Source organism: Carettochelys insculpta, chromosome 4, assembly GCF_033958435.1.
Source record: "Carettochelys insculpta isolate YL-2023 chromosome 4, ASM3395843v1, whole genome shotgun sequence".
In the NCBI taxonomy this organism is placed as follows: Eukaryota; Metazoa; Chordata; order Testudines; family Carettochelyidae; genus Carettochelys; species Carettochelys insculpta.
The window spans coordinates 14,080,522-14,100,411 of record NC_134140.1 but is presented as its reverse complement, the minus strand read 5'-3'; the positions used below and the strand labels follow the sequence as shown (position 1 = coordinate 14,100,411).

Genomic DNA, 19,890 nt, shown 5'->3' with positions numbered 1-19,890 from the left:
ACCTGACCAGGTTATTCACAGAATCACGGCCACATTCTCATGTTCCTCAACTAACATCACACATGCCATCATGTGCCAACAGTGCCCAGATGCTCTGTATATTGGACAGACGTCAAAACTCTTAGACAAAGAGTTAATGGGCACGAGACAGACATAAAAACACTCCTGATCCACAAACCGATCAGCTAACATTTTATTGGAGTGGGCCATTCTGTTAATGACTAAAAAGTCTGCATCTTACTGAACAGGAATTTTCACAACAGTCTTGAAAAAGAGGTTGCTGAACTCTTTTATACTCGAATTCAACACATTAATACGTGAATTTTCTGGGTCGTTATAGGGGCTCTTTTGCATACTTGGCTTAATCTAATTCTTGACTCCCCCTGCCCCTCTACTCTGACTTGCTCACCTTGACAATTTTTTTTTTTCTGATTTTAGTCAACCTTCATTATTATTTTTTTGGTTCTCTGTGCCTTAAATATTGAGTCTGTTCTGGTATGGCTATGGTCTGAAGAAGTGGGTCTGTCCCATGAAAGCTCACCTAATTATTTTGTTAGTCTTTACAGTGCTACTTTACCGCTTTTTTTTTTTTTTTTTGGTGTGTTTTTGTTTTTGTGTTGATAGCATATAGACTTAGCACAGCTTTCTCTCTGTTACTACTCCCTTAATAAAGTATGTGACTACTTATGCCATATTTATACTGCTTGACCTTATCAATGCTTTTCTCCTGATTCTTGATATTGGTAGAAAAGCAAACATTAGATCGAGATTTTGATAGACATTTATTAATTCATTGCACAGTATTTATTTTTTATTTAAGTTGTTGAAAATATTATAGTAGGCCTTAACATCCTTTTTAGGATGTGGTCTGTAAAGTGGTGGGTTTTTTTTTTTTTTGTCAGTAGTTAAATGAAACAAACAAGCGGTCATGTAGCACTTTAAAGACTAACAAAATGATTTATTTGATGATTTATTAGTCTTTAAAGTGCTATATAACTGCTTGCTTGTTTTGCTAGAATACAGACTAACATGGCTACCTCTCTATTACTAATAGTTAAATAGGAAATCTGGGGGGTGGGGCAGAGCAAAAGCAATTGATACATCTGAATAGAAAGCCTCCTGGAAAGTAGGTGGTCTTTTGTCAACTGACCTGCTTTCTACATTAGCTGTAATTTATGTTTTAAGGTATTCAGTTTACTGCTGTCTTAAAGTACAGCTCAAACACTACTCATACAGTGAAAAATCTTTGCTACAGCCCTAATGCATTTAAGAGTCTCACTAATTGGATTCTTTAGATTTCCTGGCTGAAAACACTAATAGTGTAATAAAAACTGAATTTTTTTTCCTCAGTGAGCAAGGTTTGGTCAAAATTAACTGACATAACAGAAAATACAATTTATCCTGATCTATACTAACTTCTAATGATACTCAGCATTGTTAGTTATCTTAACTTTTTGTATGGGTGAATACCAGTGTTTGTGTGACAGACTAGGACAGGTGGAAATGAGCTAGTAAAGAAAACATTTGCATTTTTTTGTTTTTCTTCCCATCCCCCTCCTCAAAGGCTTCGGTTCAACAGACATGGATTGCTGCGTGAAGAAGGTTTCTTAACTCCGGACAAGTATGACTGCGAGGCTATCAGTTTGTGGTTGCCTTTAGCAAAAAATGTTGTGGGTCTAGATTTAGACACTGCAAAGTATATTCTGGCCAACATTGGAGACCACTTTTGCCGGCTGGTGATATCTGAAAAGGAGGTCATGTCCACGATAGAACCACACAGTAAGAGCAGCTCTTCTGAAATGTAAAACTTAGGGCTTTTCACTAAACTTTTTAAAGTACTAAACTTTTCCAAATATATCTTTATGGTGTGTCTCCTGCGTACAGATTGATTGCATGCATTTCGTGTTGCCATTTAAAATTTTTTTTATTAAATGTGCTTTTTGATTCTTGGTAGTTGGAGTAGTAATTTATTAAAATTTGTGGATGTGAACATTAAGCAACTCTGTATTCTTGGACCCTAATCAGTATTGAGCTGTATTAATGCTCAGGGTTTCAGATAACTCTCAGACTTTGAACTGGTGTGACCTCTCCTCCCTTCCCAGAAAAAAGGTTAAAGTGCAGTTCTCTTAGGGAAAGTGATGATATAAAAATTGTACCTTTTCTACTTTTATATGTCTTCTGCCATTTTATATTCACTCCAGTCTAACTAACTTGGGGACAAAATAAGTTTTTATTGCCTTCTGTTCTTGGCAGCAATTGGGGGCTGATAACAGTCAAGTGATACGACCTCCTAGTCTTGTGTATTAATAGCCTAATCTTATTGCTGTTCAAGTCAATAGTGGAACTCTTTGTCTTCAGTAGTGCAGGATTGAGGCCCAATGGAATTGTTTTAAGTTGTTCACCTTTTGAAATGTGACTGAAAGCAAAGCACTGAATGGGTGGTGTTGAAAGGATAAGTAGTTTCCAAACCCTTAAGTGGTGCAAATATGAATGTTGGAAAGAACTCTGTTCAAATTTGAGTCCATGTTGTGATAACAGGGCTAGAAGTTTTAAAAAACTGAGCATGCTCTTAAATAGAAACAATGAAAAGACACATGGAACCCTGTGACATTCTTCCAGTGTAGAGTTGCAGTTGAAGGCATGTATTTTTCCTGTAGCTGTAACTGTAGAGCAGCAGGTGCAGCATAGTTTAAAGGAATGGCTGAGGTGTTTTCTCTTTGTGATTATATGTTTGTGTGTGTGTGTGTGTACACATGAGCATAGGCAAGACAGTAGTATCCACGTAATTACTCCTTGTGTTATACAACTTGGACAGCCTTGTTTGCCCTCTGTCCGCTAATTAGCATTCCTGTGACTTTTTTCTCATGGTCAAAATCTTGAATAGATTCAAACCTGTCTTTGAAATGTTTCCTTGTCCTCCTTCAGAAATGAAATTCTCCCTGAGATGGGGCAAGATAAATTCTTGAGTCAATGGGCAATATTTCATACATAAAGTAGTTATTTTAAAGCACATTAATCAAAACCTGTAAGGCTGCAAGTTAACTCTTTAATTTTGACTAGTCTGTCAATTACCACAGGACAAGTAGCCTGGAAACGTGCAGTTCGAGGAGTTCGAGAAATGTGTGATGTCTGTGACACCACAATCTTCAACCTGCACTGGGTTTGCCCCAAGTGTGGCTTTGGAGTGTGTGTAGATTGTTACAGGATGAAAAAGAAAAGCATACATGAAGGTGAGAATGTGTAGTATCCCACTCCCTTTAAAATGTTGAACTATTATGTTAATGAAATGGATAGGCTTTTATAAAGCTCTTTTTTTATATACTTGTATTCTGAAATTACTGAAGAACAAAAAAGTGGGTGCTTAGAGACTGACGAATGAACACACTAACCAGCCATCTAAAATGATTGTTTGCAGATGGTGCATCTGATACTTTCTCCTGGCTTAAATGTGTGAAGGGTCAGTTACATGAACCGGAGACCTTAATGCCTACACAGATAATTCCTGGGAAAGGTATTTTTAATATTGTATGTGAACAGTATCATATGTTCTGCTCACTCATACAGAGTCTGATCCAATGCTTGTTGAATAGAAACGATTCTGTGCACTTCAATGGGCATTAGATCTAGTCCAGAATGCTTCCCCATGAACCAAGCTAAAGTGACTTAAAGTAATAAAGTTATCCATCGAGTTTACCAAGAAGCAGTTTTTGAAGACTAACTTTGCGTTTTATTTGCTGGTGTTTATTTGTGTAGAGTATTTTAAGCCCAGAAGGCATCTGGGTTTCTCTGAAAAAGTTGAACCTCATGGGTAGAATTTGTGAGTTAAACTGATATGTTACCGTTTCAGAAACACTCTCCTAACTGTCTTTGAGCTACCTAGAGTACACTCATTGAAACTTGATAGTATGTGGGTTGTAACTTTGATAATACAAGCTCATGACTGATTCTTCTCGTTTAGCCCTCTATGATGTTGGTGACACTGTTCACTCCGTAAGAGCAAAATGGGGAATAAAAGCCAATTGTCCTTGTGCGAATAAGCAGTTAAAGGCCTTATCAAAACCAAATCTGAAGGAGGAGCTAAAACAGGTATTGCCACTGTCTCATGCTATATCTGTTCACATTGTTTCTCAGTCTGTGATTGAGACTTTCAAACATGCTCAGTGCTGGCCTGCTTCTGCTCCTATTTTTTATCATTCTAAGTGGTAACTGTTTTCAGTGGATATGGAGTTAGGCCAATGCTAACCACTTCTGAAATCCCAATCTGTGTAGTATTTATGTATACATATTCATTAGTTCAGACTACTTAAACATAATAGCAAAGTATTTACAAATGAGTTTTTAAAACCTATAAATAAAAGTCTGGTTGTTTGAAAAGTGCTGAGCACTCTGCAGCTCTCATAGACTGATTACTAAAAGAAAAGAAGGAATATACCAAAGAAAAGAGATTTTAATGACCTTCTATACTGAAAGGGTGGGGGAATTTTGGTGGGGTATAAAAGGAGAACAGAGAATTTCTTGAGTCCTGGAGACTTAATGACAAGAGAACACAACACAGTAGGTTAACTATAGAGAAAATAAGCAGAGGAACTTAGAAGTTCTTAAAACTACTAAATCTGTTCAGATTTCTAGATGAGTCTCTAATAAGAATTTTAGACTAGATAACAATTCTTAATGGCTGTGATATGAAGAATTGGGGGATGGAGATGTTTATATTTTCTTAAGCCTATTTTATTGTAAACAAAATCCATGAAGTTAGTCTTTTTTTTTTTTTAATTAAATTGAACCTAGACTAACATTGTATAAAGCACTCTATTGGTATGTTTTAAACACTTAAAGGGACTGAGTAGTTTCCATATTACATATGAAATATTTAAATTTATAGCCTTTTTATTGCTAATTGAACTCAAAACAATTTTCCTTCTGCAGATGCCAGTTGTCAGTTGTCTGTCCATCTTCTCCCTCCCTGCACTTAAAGTGCCAAAGGCCCGCCCATGGGTGATGTAAACCAGCATAGTTCTGTTGAAATCGATAGGTTGTCTGGCCTTCAGTTTTGAAGACATACTTAAATTATGGTTTCTGCAACCAAATATTAAAATAGGTCTAACTTCGGGTTTAAATTTAAAGACAGAGTGAACTTTAAAAAAATTGCATTGTTAATATTCCAGGGTAGTTGTATGTGTTAGTTTTTTGTCAGGCTGCATAAGTTAATGTCTGAATCTTGGTGGGCCAAAGAGCTCTTCAAATATCTGCACTCTACAGGTTGAACCTCTCTAGTCTGGAACTCTGTCTGTCAACATCTGTAGTTGGTATGATTTTTAATTATCCAGATGACCATATACATGGGTGTGGCCAACTTTCCTGTAGTTCCATAAAGTTTGTTTACAGCCACCACTTCTGGCTCTCCATGTTCTGTGCTGTTATTTGCTCTGATTTACCTGTAAATGTCTAAGAGCGCAATAAGCAGTGGAAGTGTTGGTAATGCTGCTAGATAATATTGATCTCCTTTTGGTTCGGCAAATTCTCTTGTTTGGCACCAATCAGGTCCCAAGGGGGCCAGAGTAAAGAGGTTCGACCTGTAGCAAAACCATCAATTATTGATTGCTTTGTTACATGAGCATCTGATAAGTGCTTGGTTGAAAGTGTACCGATGTACATTGAAATGTGTCAGTAGGCTAGATTCAGTCTGTTTAAATGTAAAACTTTCTAAAATACAGGTAAAGGCTGTTAGAGAAAAGGCTTGGAACGTCCAATAACTGACCATTCTGATAAAGGGAAGTGAGATTTTTAGCTTTCTTATTCAGATTTTTTTTACTGAGTGATTTTAGTGATTGTATTGTATTGTAAGCAGAAGTTTTTTATATACAGGTGAGGGGGAAATATTTGATATCCAGTTGACCGAAAATGATGAGCTGAATGATCATGTGTCTCCCATGCTCACTTGTGTAATCAGGATTTTGAGCCCTGAAATAACTGCAGGAGACAGGAGTCTCCTTAGCACAGCTTGAGCAGGGGACAGAGCAGGAGGTGTGAGAAGGTGGGGGATGACTGCCTCAAAAGCCTTTTCTGTTGTCATCTTCTCCACCGCCCTCAACTGTGTCTGGCTCCTGCTATCTTCTGTGGCCTTTGCTGTAAGGAAGGCCTTACTACTTAGCAGCTCCAGCCCCTGTGTAACTCCCATCCCAGTCCTGGCTGTAACATCCACGTGCTGACCCGCAGTTAAACCTCTTCTGGTGTGCTCAGAGGATATTTTGCAGCTCTGAAGGGAAGGCAGTTGATTGCCATGGGAGTATAGGTGCTAAAGCTGTTTGGTCTACTTGGCATCTATTTCTTCTTCTTTCCCACTGGAAGCTTTATTGTAAAGGCATTCCCTGTCCCATCTATTTTACACAGGCTTTTGGTGTCTTTGTACCTAGTGCTCACTGCCAGGCAGGTCCTTTGCCTCCTTGGTAGCAGAAAATCTCCCAAGCTGGTAGGCATGTTACAGGTTGCTCAGACCTGAATCAGCATGGGGATGTTGCAGCAGGGCCTGGGCATGAGAATGCATGGTTTGGAGCTTTCTGGGAGTTTAGGATTTCATGGGAGCAGGGTAACAGGACTATCCTTAATGCGGAAGTCCTAGTGGGGAGCAGGACACAACAGCTGATGTGTAGTGGGCAGGTTAGTTGAATACTGCTCAAATATGGGAACGGGAAAGATGATCCATTGGCAAGGTTGCTAACCCAGAACTTGGGAGAACTGGGCTGAATTCTCTGTTCTCCATAGACCTTCCTATGACTTTGAGCAAGCCACTTAAGAATCTAGGTTTTTAAGTCTTCAAATTTGTTTTGCAGAGTTTAATCCCTGGAGACAAATCCACACTTCAGCGTAATCTTATCCTAAACCCATTAGTCACTAGCTGTGATTCTTCTGTAAAACCAGCACTTGGAAATAGACCAATCTCTCCAGTAAATACTACTCCTTCCTTAAGTTGGCTGGCTAACCTAACAAGTGGAAACGTGAATAAAGAAAATAAAGGTAAATTTCGTATGTGAAAAATGACCTTTTACTGCTACTAGCTAATTGAAAATGTATCTTATTGGCCCCATAGGGTAGGGTTATGCCGGAAGCTAGCCACCCATAAGAGTTTCATAAACCAGGTAAAAAGACTTTTGTGTATTATGGAAGTGACTTTCTCATCTTCAGTAAATTTTTAAAAAATCACTAAACACCTAAGTCAGGTTTTGAAAATGGAATTTAAAGTTCCCAAGTCACTTAAGCATTTTTAAAAACCATCTGTGATGCTGGATTTTTTTTCAAAACTGCTTAATCACGGTAGGTACTTAACTTGCTTAGATCCATAGGCACAGGAAGTAAGGATTCAGGGTGTGCTGCAGTACCTCCAGGTTTGTTATCCAGCCCTGCCGCGGGCTGCACCAGTTTCATATCCAGCCTCCAAGCAACTCCTGAAGGGTCCCAGAGGCTCTGCTGCTGGCTGTCTCTTGTGGACTCTGTTGCCTGCCATTCCACAGCTGTGGCTAGGTTGCCAGCTCTCCTGGACTGTACAGCCCAGATGGTATTTGTGGCAATGGTGTCCAGTCTTGGGAGAGTTGGCAACTGTGGGTGTGACCCCCATCCTGGGGTGGTGAGAGGCATGAACAGGACTGAGGGGAGGGAATAGCTCAACAGTCCCTCTCTAAAAATATTACACCTTAGACACTCAAGAAAATCCACTCTCTAAATTGTACTACTCTGCAAAAATAGTGTCAGGAAGAAAACGTGTGTCAATTCAACTATGGTGCCAGAGTGCAGAGTTTTTGGGAAGAGAACATATTTCCCCTCACCTCCACAAATAACGGGGGGGGATATGTCAAAGTATCTGCAACTGTAAGAGTCTAATGCTCTTGTTGTTAACTTCAGCCATTGGCAACCAGGCAAAATACCTGTAGGCATTGAACTTGTTTACATTTCCCCCACAAAGTTTTGTCTGTACTGACTGTTTATACATTTAAAACTACGTAAGGGGGAAATGTCTTCTCCAAAAAGGAGTAATATTTTTAATTGATATACTTGGATTGTAGTGAGACTCAGATGGTTTTTAACTGAATGTTGGACATCTTCATAAGTAATTTTTTTTATTTATATAAAATCTTTTAGTTCAGTGTCAGTGGAATTCTGTTCCTCTCCTTTTCAGATAAACTCCTCACATCCGCTTTAAAGAGTGAAAACAAATCTCTTCAGACCCTCCCCACTTTCACAAAACCCACTACAGCCCTACAAACGTTCAACAGTGCAATATTAACACCTGTGAGCAACAACAACACAGGTTTCTTGCGGAATCTGCTGAATTCTTCTGGCGGAAAGGTAGCTGAGGATTTTTGCAATTTTTTTTCTTACTGTGGCTTTAAAACTCAATTCTGCTGGAAGCGTACAGTGAATAGGAATGATTTCACCATATATGTACTAAATTAAATACACAGTCATCAGAATATTTTCTTGGAAAAGGCACATTCATTGTTTGGCTTGTGTCCGAGGAATCCATGTGGAGGTGCTTAATTACAGCCTACATGGAGTGGTGCCACAGTGTCGGAGCTTGCCAATTACCATTGATCTGTCTGCTGCATACCATGCACATGGAAGCATAAACTCCAATTTTGTGGGTGCTCTGGGGCTGGAAAAACTAGTGAGTGCAGAGCACCAGTCAGCACCAATCTCTCTCCCTTTCCCCTGCTTGCCCATAGTATTGTTGACTTACTCCGTCCCCTCTCCTTTCAGCACCTCCAGAGTGCCACAGACGACTGAGTTGCAGCATTCAGGAAACTCTGGGAGAAGCAGGGATGAGGCACCCTTGAGGGAAAGGTTGGGAAGAGGCAGAGGGTTGGGCTGGGGGAAGAGGTGAATTTGTGGGAGGGGAGTTCAAACAGCCTCCAGAGGGAGGAGAAGTCAGTGCCTATGCCTGGAAGGATGGAGCTGCACCATTCCCTAGTTACCCCCCCACCCCCAGCCAAGGGCTTCTAAACAAAAGCCCCAGCTAGAGCTAAAAGCTGCAATCTCCATCAGGGGTTGGTTTGGTTTTTCTTTTGGTGTTTTTTTTTTTTTTTTTCCCAGATGCATGAATTGCAAATTCCTTCACCCTGTCCCTTCAGGTGTGAATTGAACGCTGTGTGAGGTTAATTTTGAAATAGTGGGGGAGGTGTTTAACTTTGGTTTCAACAGTGCAGCTTCATGGATTTCAGATCTCTTAAATTTAAATGTTATCCTAACTCGGAGCTATGCTCTTTTTGAGTGGTTTTGCACAGGTGTAAAGAAGTCTTTCTATATGATTTTAGTATAAAGCTGTGTCATCTGATAATCTCCTTATAGTTAATGATTAATTATCCCTACTACTATAAATGTAAACAGAAATTCAAAAGGAAGCAGTTGGTGGTAAAAATATGTAGTAGGAATGTTGCATGACTTCAGACCTCTGCAGAACAAACACCTTGACATACGACTGCACAAGAAACCTATATTAACATCCATTTTCTCTTCTCGAATTCAGATAGAAAGCGGGCTCAAGAGCACTCCCAAAATCCTTGATGACATTTTTGCATCATTGGTGCAAAGTAGAACTCTTGCAGACTTGCCTAAGAAACCACAAGGACTAACTATAAAGCCTACCATATTGGGTTTTGATACACCTCATTACTGGTTATGTGATAATCGCTTGCTGTGTCTTCAAGATCCCAACAATGCAAGTAACTGGAATGTGTTTAGAGAATGCTGGAAGCAGGGACAGGTATTTTCCTCAAGATGGTTTGTTTCCTGCATACTTATGTTGTCCTTAGTGGGTTAATAAAGACTGTGTAGGATTTTTATTGCTGAGGTGTCCGAGCAGCAGTCCCCAGAGACAATATTCAGAGCATACAGGTGGACATTCCCCTTAGTTCTAAGATGATCGTTTCCATTTCAGCTTGCTGTATACTGCATTACTTTGTGCCAGAGAGCCACCATGGATTATTCTCTGGTGGTTAGAGTAAGGTGGAACTGAACTTCAAACTCTGGATGTTTATCTTTGGCGATGACAAATTGTGAGGTCACAGAATCACTGTTTCATTTCATTAGCTCTTTAGGGGGCAATGATTATCCATAATTGCCTCCCGTACATGAGTGCTAGCTCATTACTGCTGAGCTCCTTGCGAAGAAACTAAACTGTATGAAATACTATTTCTCTTCATTTTAATACTTGTTGCTGGTGTATGTTGATGGGTTCCTATTGTGACTCTCTGGCTTTCTTGTATCAGAGGGGGCTGGCCATCAAACTTGTTTGATTTTTATAAGGCCAGGACAGTACATCATCATTTGTCCGTAAATCTGTGTAAACGTATATTGGAGAGTGGATTTTGCACCTTAATATCCACAATGTCCTGAAAATCTAGGAGTTGACACCCAAAGTCACTTAGGAAAAATTGTTCACTTAGCAGCAATCTTGGTCACGTGGATTTTTTTCCTTCTCATAGAACATGCTTTTTCCAGGTATGGGTTAAAATGTAGTATGAAAAGTTAACTTTGTTTTTCAGGCACCTTAATTAGATCTGAAGTTGTTTTTTTTTTAAGCTTTGGAAACTATGACTAACTTCTGAAAGTACAACATATTGATAAATTAGTAGTTTTGTTGCTGCTGGTTCCTCCTTTAGCCTCAAGTATGGCGGCTATTTCAAACTACAAAGCAGTTCTTAATAAAATGTACAGATTATGTAAATCTAGTATGGTAGCCTAAGTAATACAAAGGCATTAGAAACTGTATTCTAAGTGTATCTTCACAAGGTACCCACGGCCTCAGCAACACTATAAATAAGATGTTAGAGAAAATGTGTATTTTTTTTTTTAAATTTGTTATTAACTACAGTATAATCTTTAACATTGACAGTATAATTCCTGTATGATGAGGCCCTGCACAAATGCTTTATAAATCTTAAATATTCTGAGTTAGAGGCTTTAATTTTCTTTTATATTTGTCTTTTAGCCTGTGATGGTGTCTGGAGTGCATCATAAACTAAATGCAGAACTTTGGAAACCAGAATCCTTCAGGAAAGAGTTTGGCCAACAGGAAGTAGATCTGGTTAATTGCAGAACCAATGAAATTATCACGGGAGCTACAGTAGGAGATTTCTGGGATGGATTTGAAGATATTCCAGGTAAGCATTGTGAAGTCACTTGAACATCTTTTTAACCTGGCAACCCTGAGAAACAGGTTGTACTTACTTAAAGAATTTGCTGGGCTAGTGAGGACATTAAGAGGGATGGGGTAGGCATTTACATGGTGTAACAGGATGGGGTTTCTGGGCACAGATAGAGAAATCAATCCAGGGTACCTATGCTTAAAAAGTAAGATACTTACAGCCCTGGGCTGGGCTTACCTTCTCACTAAAGCAAATCCAACCAGCCACAACAGCACCTCCGCCAGTCCCATTGGCCAGCCAGAAGCCACACAAGCAAACGCACAGACTTCTCAGCTACTATATCGGCCCAGATGAAAAACTCCCAAATTCAGATGAGCAGTTATTAAACCTATTTCACCCAACACTGCACAGGTTCTTCCGGACCCCAGAGAGTCCAGTCCCAGACCCTGGTCAATATATACTTGGATCTTACCCAAAGCAACATGCTCATCAATTTTTTAGATCTAAGTATCTAACGAGTTGTTAATTTAAAAAAAAACAGGATTAATGAGAAGAAGTGTTAAAGCAATACTTTACATGCATCAATGTCAGCTATTGATGCAAGCCAGTGGTGATATTTGCTGATTGTTGAAAGTCTCTGAAAGTTCATTTCAGGTTACATAGATTGTTGTTGGAGCATTATAGGTCCGGCCTGCTGGGGTCCACATGCTGGGCATGGACTCTTGGAGACCAAAAGATCCAAAGTGGATGCTGCTAAGTCCACACCATTGTTCTCTCTTGTCTTGTGTTCAGTGTCAAAGCCCTTTCTTCTTCCCATAGTCCCTTGAGGGTCCACTCCCACCTGACTCAGGTGGGCTGTTCTGGCAAACTACTATTGGATGTATCCCAGGAAACAGCCTCCAGTTTCTGAGATGGAGTGGTTCCTTTGTCTTGGACCAGTTCCTTTGTCTCAACCCAGTTCCCTTGACAGGTGGGCTGCACTTCTTTGACAAGTCGCCAGCCTCTGGGATGTGGATTCAACATCTAAGCACTTGTTGATAGTCCATTCATCCTGGCTCTGGCTGAGTTCACACCTTCTATTGTGAACAACAAGAAGTCTTGTGGCACCTCATAGACTAACAGATATTTTGGAGCATAAGTTTTTGTGGGCAAAGACCCGCTTCATCAGATGCATGAGATGCATCACTCATGCATCTGAAGTGGGCTTTTGCCCACAAAAGCTTCTGCTCCAAAAAATCTGTTAGTCTATAAGGTGCCACAGGACTTCTTGTTCTCGATAGCTTAAAATCTATAACTTTACCTACATACATGATACTGACATAAGTAGCATACATAAATTCAGGGCATCATCAGCTTCCATTAAATACCTCACGTGCCACCCCCCTCCGCCCCCCCCCCCCAGCACAATATTTGCATTAAAATGGCTTCCAGACCCAGTATAAAAATCCCAGGAGCACACATGGTTCTGTCCCCACGTGCCTCCCGTCCGCCTCCCCACACTGTTATGGGAGCCTCAGAAAAAAGCTTTGGGTCTGTTATTCCCCCATCCAGGGAGTAAAAGCAGTGCGCAGAACCACTTTGTCCTCTGTACCATGGGTGTTCCGAGATTAGGGACACCTGGGGCATGGAGATTCAGGTGTATTCTATTGTTCTGTAAAATAGTAAGAAAAGTGTCAAACAGAAGAAAATATCATGCTTGCTTTACTTTTATCTGTGACATCTGTCTTGGGACTATGCTGTTCTGTCTGGCTTGGAAAATCTGGGAAACCCAGTGGATGCAAGCTTCAGAGGTTTTAGCAAATGGTTCTTCTCACCATGCCTTTCAGTCTCTAAACAGGTGCACCCTTTGAAATATACTGACGTTGTTCTAAGTCCACCATTCTAGGATTAAGATGTTTTCTCAGTCGTCTTTGAGAGTTCTTTCTCTTCAGCATCTTTGTAGTCTCTTTGGAAGGGAGAGGATATTTGGGAAGCACTGAGAAAATTTTGAGTACTTTCCTGGCCTAAAGTACATCCTTAACTGTTTTTACCCTTGGAATCTGGATGATAAAATTGTAAACAATGTTAACAAAATTATTTGAATTGGCTTTTTCAACCCCTAGAGTACGCCTTTATTCCCATTGTCAGTATGGTTCTTAGTTTGAAAATGTAGAATTGCTCCAGCAACCCTCTGCCCATTTACAGAGTTTGATTCTGGAAACTCTGGCGCTTGAGGAAAAGAATCTTAAGCAATGGAAGCTGGAAAGTCCATTTTTAACCTCTGTTCCAAACCTCTCTGATAGTGGGAGAGGTTGCTGAGAGGCCATCATAATCACTGACCACCTGAAGATTCCTGAAATTAAATTGAAGTTGGGATTGGATAGATAAAGAGGTTAAATTTTTGCTTTTCTGGAAGAATCAGTTGCTATTGAAAGAAACGGCCTTTTTTCTGGATCACAATTCTGGGAATTTCCTCAAGTATTATATGAAAGAAAGGGATCCTGGTTTTGCATAAAGATTTGTGGCTTCATTGCACTTGTAATGTGTGAGATCACATACCTTTGGATGAGCTTTCTATTATAAGAAGTACAAACAAGAAACTGATACCTGTGTAATCTTAATGACAGGCCGTCTTAAAACAGAAGGAGGGGAGCCAATGGTGTTGAAGCTGAAGGACTGGCCTCCAGGAGAAGACTTCAGAGACATGATGCCATCTCGGTATGAACTCGTGCTTTGGGGAGGGGGGGGGGGGGGATCAAAACTATTCCTTGTATGATTGAAAGGGAAATCACAAATGCCATTGAATTATGAAATATCTGCTTCAATCACTGTAATGTTGTGCATAAACTACACCTGTTTCTGTGAGATTGGTTGATGGTTTGGCATCTGAGAAATAAGTTTTTACTATACATGCTCATGCATATACAATAGGTTTCATTTCCATCTACATAAATTAACCCTTTGGTACTGCTGGTAGATGAAGTTTAGACTTTAAAAAGGGAAAAATTCCACAGCACAGCTCTTGGATTTTAGGTTCTGCAAAGTGCACATTTTGCCGAACTCACATACAGTACTTATTGGCCGATTTATCTCATTGTCATTTAGTTGACATTAGGGGCTTTAGCATTGTTCATTACAATAGTATAATTGCTAATATATCTTAAATGTCACATACATATATATTCCTATGTTTTAGCTAGCCGTTTGTTCTCCTGCTCGCTCATTAGTTTTAATGAGAACATTGATGAAATAATTATATCCCTTGGCTAGGAAACAAAATGTTGGTTGCACTGATTTTAATCAGGGGTAACCGTGTTAGTCTGTATCCACAAAAACAATGAGAAGTCCTGTGGCATCTTATAGACTAAGGGCTTGTCTGCACTACCACCTTCCTTCGAAGGAAGGATGGTAATTAGGGTGTTGGGAGTTTACTTAATGAAGTGCTGTGGTGCATACACAGCACTTGATTAAGCAAATTCCACCCCCCTCCTCCCCCCCGGCAACAACTTTGAAGTTTTAAAATTTTGAGGAGTAAAGGGACTTTGAAGTTGCCCCGGCACTTTGAAGTACCAGTGAGTGAACTGTGGCTAGATGCATACCAGTACTTCGAAGTTTAAAACTTGCTGTGGGAGGGGATTTGCTTAATGAAGTGCTGTGTATGCACCACAGCACTTCATTAGCATACGCCTAACACCCTAATTACCATCCTTCCTTCGAAGGAAGGTGGTAGTGTAGACAAGCCCTAACAGATATTTTGGACCATAAGCTTTTGTGGGTCAGGGCCCACTTTGTCAGATGCATCTGGGTCTTGACCCACAAAAGGTTATGCTCCAAAATATCTGTTAGTCTGTAAGGTGCGACAGGACTTCATTGTTTTCACTAGTTTTAATCTGTCCCTTGAATATTTTATACTGTTGCCTAATAGTAATGGAGTTGATTTACCATAGGTTTGATGACCTGATGAATAACATTCCATTGCCAGAATATACTAGAAGAGATGGTAAACTCAACCTGGCCTCCAGACTTCCCAACTATTTTGTTCGACCAGATTTAGGTCCTAAAATGTACAATGCATATGGTAAGTAACTCTTATTTAACATTTACTGAAACGCATGGAAATGTCAAAATTAAGTGCAGACCTTGTTATTAAACCATCAGATTCATTGTTCTGTCAATCCAAATTAGGTGTTTGCCCTAGTTTTGCATAATTCAGATGAGTTCTTGTCAATAATAATAATTTGATCTCTTGTTTTATATTTAACTAGTCAGGTTTCTTATTTCTTGAGGATCGGGGTGCATTCCTCTGACCTTGTAATTAGACAGCTGGCTCTTTTTTTACTTTCCTGCAGCTCTCTGTGGATGTTTGTTGGTTTTGTGCCTACTACTTCTGCCCAGTGTGGGTTTTTTAAATCTGAACCATAGCCTCCCTTTTTAATCTCTCCCTGAATGCTTCTTTCCCTGACATGCATTAAAATTGCGCTCAGGCTTGGCTCGTTCCGAGCCATGGTTGACAAATTTTTCATTATGTGGTGTGTTATAGCAGCTGCCATGCTTAATGGGAACAGGATTATTTCTGGTCCTCATACTAGCCTAAATGGCTATATGAACTTTGTACTAGTAATCTTGAGCATGGCTTCTTTATATTGTAACTGTTTCAGGCATGAAGGCAATCATTTACAGCATGTTAAGCTATAGCCCATTTTGAAAATATACTTTTCATTATTTTTAGAGACTGGCCTTGGAGTCTGATACTGTAATCCTATTAATATTGTAAGCACTGGTTTTCAAATATAGCTGCTTCTTAAAATTCGTATTTGTTTATTGGCCTATTAATATGTTGCATATATTTAAATCTGCAGGTTTAATTACACCAGAAGATAGAAAGTATGGCACAACAAACCTCCATTTAGATGTGTCTGATGCAGCTAACGTTATGGTTTATGTGGGCATACCTAAAGGGCAGGTCAATCAAGAAGAAGGTAAAACATTTGTACATTAAGATCATCTGTGTTTAATCACAGGTAATGCTTTTTGGTATAATTATGTGTGTTCACTCTTCATGTTCTGTAACAGAAGTGCTTAAAACAATACAAGATGGTGATTCTGATGAGTTGACAATTAAGCGTTTTATAGAAAGTCGAGAGAAACCTGGAGCTCTGTGGCACATATATGCTGCTAAAGATACAGAGAAGATCCGGGAATTCCTTAAAAAGGTAAGTTTAATGTTATGCTTAGGAACAAGCTTATACTTGAGGAACAGAAATTTTGACGTGAGTGTTTTGTAAATGGAAGTGCTCTCTTAAGATCCAATGGCTAGAAGTGGAAGCAAGACAAACTAAGGTTGGGAAGAAATGCCATTTTTAACTGAAAGTAACTGTTAGAACTGAACTTCCTGGTGTCTCCAACTCCAGGGCAGGTTGTCAAGGAGCTGGACAGGTGAGTTTGCAGGAACACAAGAAGATTTTATAGAACTTCATAATCAAACTATCTTTCCTTGGCAAAATAGCTGGATTTTACTGACACACCAAATTATGATGAAAAACTTAACCAAGGGTTGTAGTGGATTATTCATTACTAGGAATTCTAAAAGCAAGACTTAAAATAATAATATACAAAGGTATACTGTAGTTCAACCACAGCTGAATCAGCAATTTCATTCAGGGAAGTCCTATAGCTTGTTTTTGCAGAAGGTTAAAGTAGATCACAACTTTCTTTTCTGGCCTTAATCTGCTAAATTCTTTTCAGGTAGCATGTGCTGCAGATAGTCTTGCACCAAGAATGGCCAGTGTGTGTAGGGAGTTAGAAGAATTTGGTGGTAGATGAGCAGTGGGATCAGAGGGGAATGCAGAAAACTAGCCCAGGAGGTAATGTGAAGGAAATCATTCAAGGTTTTTTCCAAAAAAGATCATCTTGTAATGAATTCTGAGTTTATAGCATTGTGAGAGGGTGGAGGCAGAAATTTCAGTAGCTGCATTCCATCCTCCTGACTACTGTAGCGTGGCTTAAATATCTTATAACCTTAAAAATGAACCAGGTTTTAAGATGTTTAAAGTCTGTTATTGATATGTAAAGGATTAATGCTGGTGGGAGGTGTGATGTAGGTATCAGTCCCAGACAACCGACACCGCAACAGATGCAAAATCTCTGCTTACCACCTCCACTGCTACAGTGATTAACACCCTCCCATGACACATCTTTCAAAATACTTGAATTCACAGGAAAACAATAGAAGGCAAATGCTCCATTGTCTGTGGTCGAACACTTTTCACAAAAGGTTCCACTCTATTTGACCTATCATTCCTCATCCTTGAAGGAAACACAACACTTAGAAAAGAGAAGACAGGGAGATTAGATTCATAACTTTGCTGAACAATAATAGGCTGAGTACACACTGGACTTAAAATTTATTATTACAATCTGTAACCGCCTAACAACCCCTCTTCCTGCCTATGACTGGAGGGGTGTGAAAGGTCCACTTCTTCTTTGAGTGTCCCCGTGGGTGCTCCACATTAGGTGTCGGGCTCGCCCGGCGCCGCAGATCTGATCTTCCAAGCAGTTTCTGCCGGACCGCGCATGCGCCGGTGCGCGCCGCTCCCTTGCGCGCTCCTGGCCACGTGCGCAATCCGGTCCCCGCCAGTTCCTCTTAACCGCCGTCGGCTGCAGATGGAATCCGACTAGGCTACGGCCAAGTTAGCGTATTCAATGGTTTTAACTGTTTTCTTTAAAGTTTTCAAGTTCTTAGGCTACTGTTAAGTTAGCCAGTTGTTATTTTCAAAAAAAAAACAACAAGCGGGACGGCATTCAGTCCAGTCGTAGTAACAAGCGGAGCACCGGAGGCCAGGAGCCTAGGGCCATTAGCCCTCCTGCCGCGGCAGGCTATCGGAGAAGGGGAAAAACAGCACAGAGAAGGTGCTAAGTACCCATTAACAACTGAAAGACTCACCAACAATGTCCTCTTCAGGATTCAAGAAATATGAGTCCTGCCGAGAGGCAATGCCAGCATCTGATGGGCACAGTCTCTGCATAAGGTGTCTGGGGGAGTCCCATGTCACGCAGAAATGCTCCTTCTGTGCAAAATTAACAGCCAGAGCAAGGAAGGACAGGGAGATGTGGCTTAAAATGCTGCTCTTCGACAAGACCCTCCAGCCAGACGTGCCAGAGCGGCCGCAGCAGGAGGGACCCTCCGGGGCCCATAAAAGGAAAGCCACCTCCCTCACCCCATCAGCGCAAAAACGGAGGAAAGTCTCCCCAGCCCGATCCCTGCCGGCAGCAACAGCGAGCGGGACGGGAGGAGCGCACAGCCCCCAGCCGCAGCAACAGCTGATCGGCGGCGGCACGGAGAGCCACGTGGAGGCGGCTCAGCCTCCGATAATCAAACAGCCGCCCCGCACCGCAGGCAGGGCGGCGGCTAAACAAGCGCCGGTACCGGCGGCACCGCAAGCAGCGGCACCGACCCCCGGGAACCGGTGGTGCAGAGCGCGCAGGCACCGGAGGATACCGCCCGTGCGGCACCGCCCATGAGCGTGCCGAGCACGGCGCGGACGGGGCCGACATCCCTACACGTCAGGGGGCGGAGCTACCCCCTCAAGGGAGGGGGAAGGCTGCACACAAAGCAAGGCACCGCAGCTCCTCTCCAGACAGGGCTGCAGAGTTGCTATCTCTCAGCCCTCCGCTTATGCTGCAGACTCCAACCAGAAGGCAGGGGTCCCCCCTAGCCTACCCGGAGCCCCCATCTCCATTTTTACAACCAGCCTCACCCTGGCTGGGACCACCTTCACCCTTCCTGGGGTTTGAGCCGCTGGAATACTATCACAAATCGCTCTCTCCAGTGTCCCAGGTGTCTCGACGATCTCGCTCCCCCAGACGCAGAGGGTATGCACCAAGAGAGTGGTCTAGGCTACCTTCCCAAGAACAGTGCCCATGCTGCCATGGTCGCCCCTATCACGCGGGGCATAGACACCACCGGCAATCTACCAGGGAAGGATCCCCTCAGACGGTCCTGTATCCCCGAGGGCAATCGCGAACGGGGACAGAGACTCAAGTATCTCAGGGAGAACTGGTTATGGAACCCCGAGATTTTCTCTTGCAAGCTTCCAGCGAGCGGATGTACCATCACCAACAGGAACCGGAAGGGTCCAGAGAGGCATACCCTAGTGGTTCCTCGCTCTCCTCCCCGGACGAGTCTACGGCCCCGGGGGACGTCCATCCTCCGGACGATCTCAAACAGTTTCAAGAGCTGTTTAAGAGGGTGGCCTTCACGCAAGGCATCCAGACAGCAGAGGTGCAAGAGAAACACCATAAGCTCCTCAAAAATCTGAGACCTCCGGCCTCCTCCAAAATAGCAATACCGCTTGATGAAGCAATCTTGGAGTCCGCCACTATGATATTGCAGACCCCTGCGACTATTCCGCCTGTCCACAAGAGAGCGGATAAGAAGTACTTCGTGCCGGCGAAGGGCATGGAGTTCCTGTTCAGCCACCCACAACCAAATTCCTTGGTGGTGGAGTCGTTGCAACAAAGATCAGACATCTCAATTCAAGACAGGGGGAACGGACAAAGATGCCAAGAAGCTAGAGCTGTTCGGCAGAAAGGTCTACTCCTCCACTCTACTGTTGCGAATGGCAAATTACGCAGCGCATTTAGCGAACCATAATTTCGACAACTACACTAGGTTAACCTCCCTCATGGACTCGCTTCCAGAGGACAAGAAACCGGTGCTCAAGGCCATCGTGCAAGAAGGCTATGCGGCCTCGAGGATGGGAGTTCAGATTGC

General features: G+C 41.7%; 1 protein-coding gene across 1 annotated transcript in view; it reads left to right on the top strand.

Moving 5' to 3' along the window:
• KDM3A (lysine demethylase 3A) overlaps positions 1 to 19,890 on the top strand; it is a 48,444-nt gene that overhangs the window by 21,643 nt on the left and 6,911 nt on the right. Inside the window, exons 11-22 of the mRNA XM_074991687.1 lie at positions 1,565 to 1,779; positions 3,078 to 3,230; positions 3,416 to 3,511; positions 3,959 to 4,086; positions 6,831 to 7,014; positions 8,171 to 8,340; positions 9,518 to 9,754; positions 10,982 to 11,153; positions 13,745 to 13,835; positions 15,065 to 15,195; positions 15,977 to 16,096; positions 16,191 to 16,330. Of these exons, the coding sequence (XP_074847788.1) occupies positions 1,565 to 1,779; positions 3,078 to 3,230; positions 3,416 to 3,511; positions 3,959 to 4,086; positions 6,831 to 7,014; positions 8,171 to 8,340; positions 9,518 to 9,754; positions 10,982 to 11,153; positions 13,745 to 13,835; positions 15,065 to 15,195; positions 15,977 to 16,096; positions 16,191 to 16,330 (1,837 nt within the window). The remainder of the gene's footprint in view (positions 1 to 1,564; positions 1,780 to 3,077; positions 3,231 to 3,415; positions 3,512 to 3,958; positions 4,087 to 6,830; positions 7,015 to 8,170; positions 8,341 to 9,517; positions 9,755 to 10,981; positions 11,154 to 13,744; positions 13,836 to 15,064; positions 15,196 to 15,976; positions 16,097 to 16,190; positions 16,331 to 19,890) is intronic.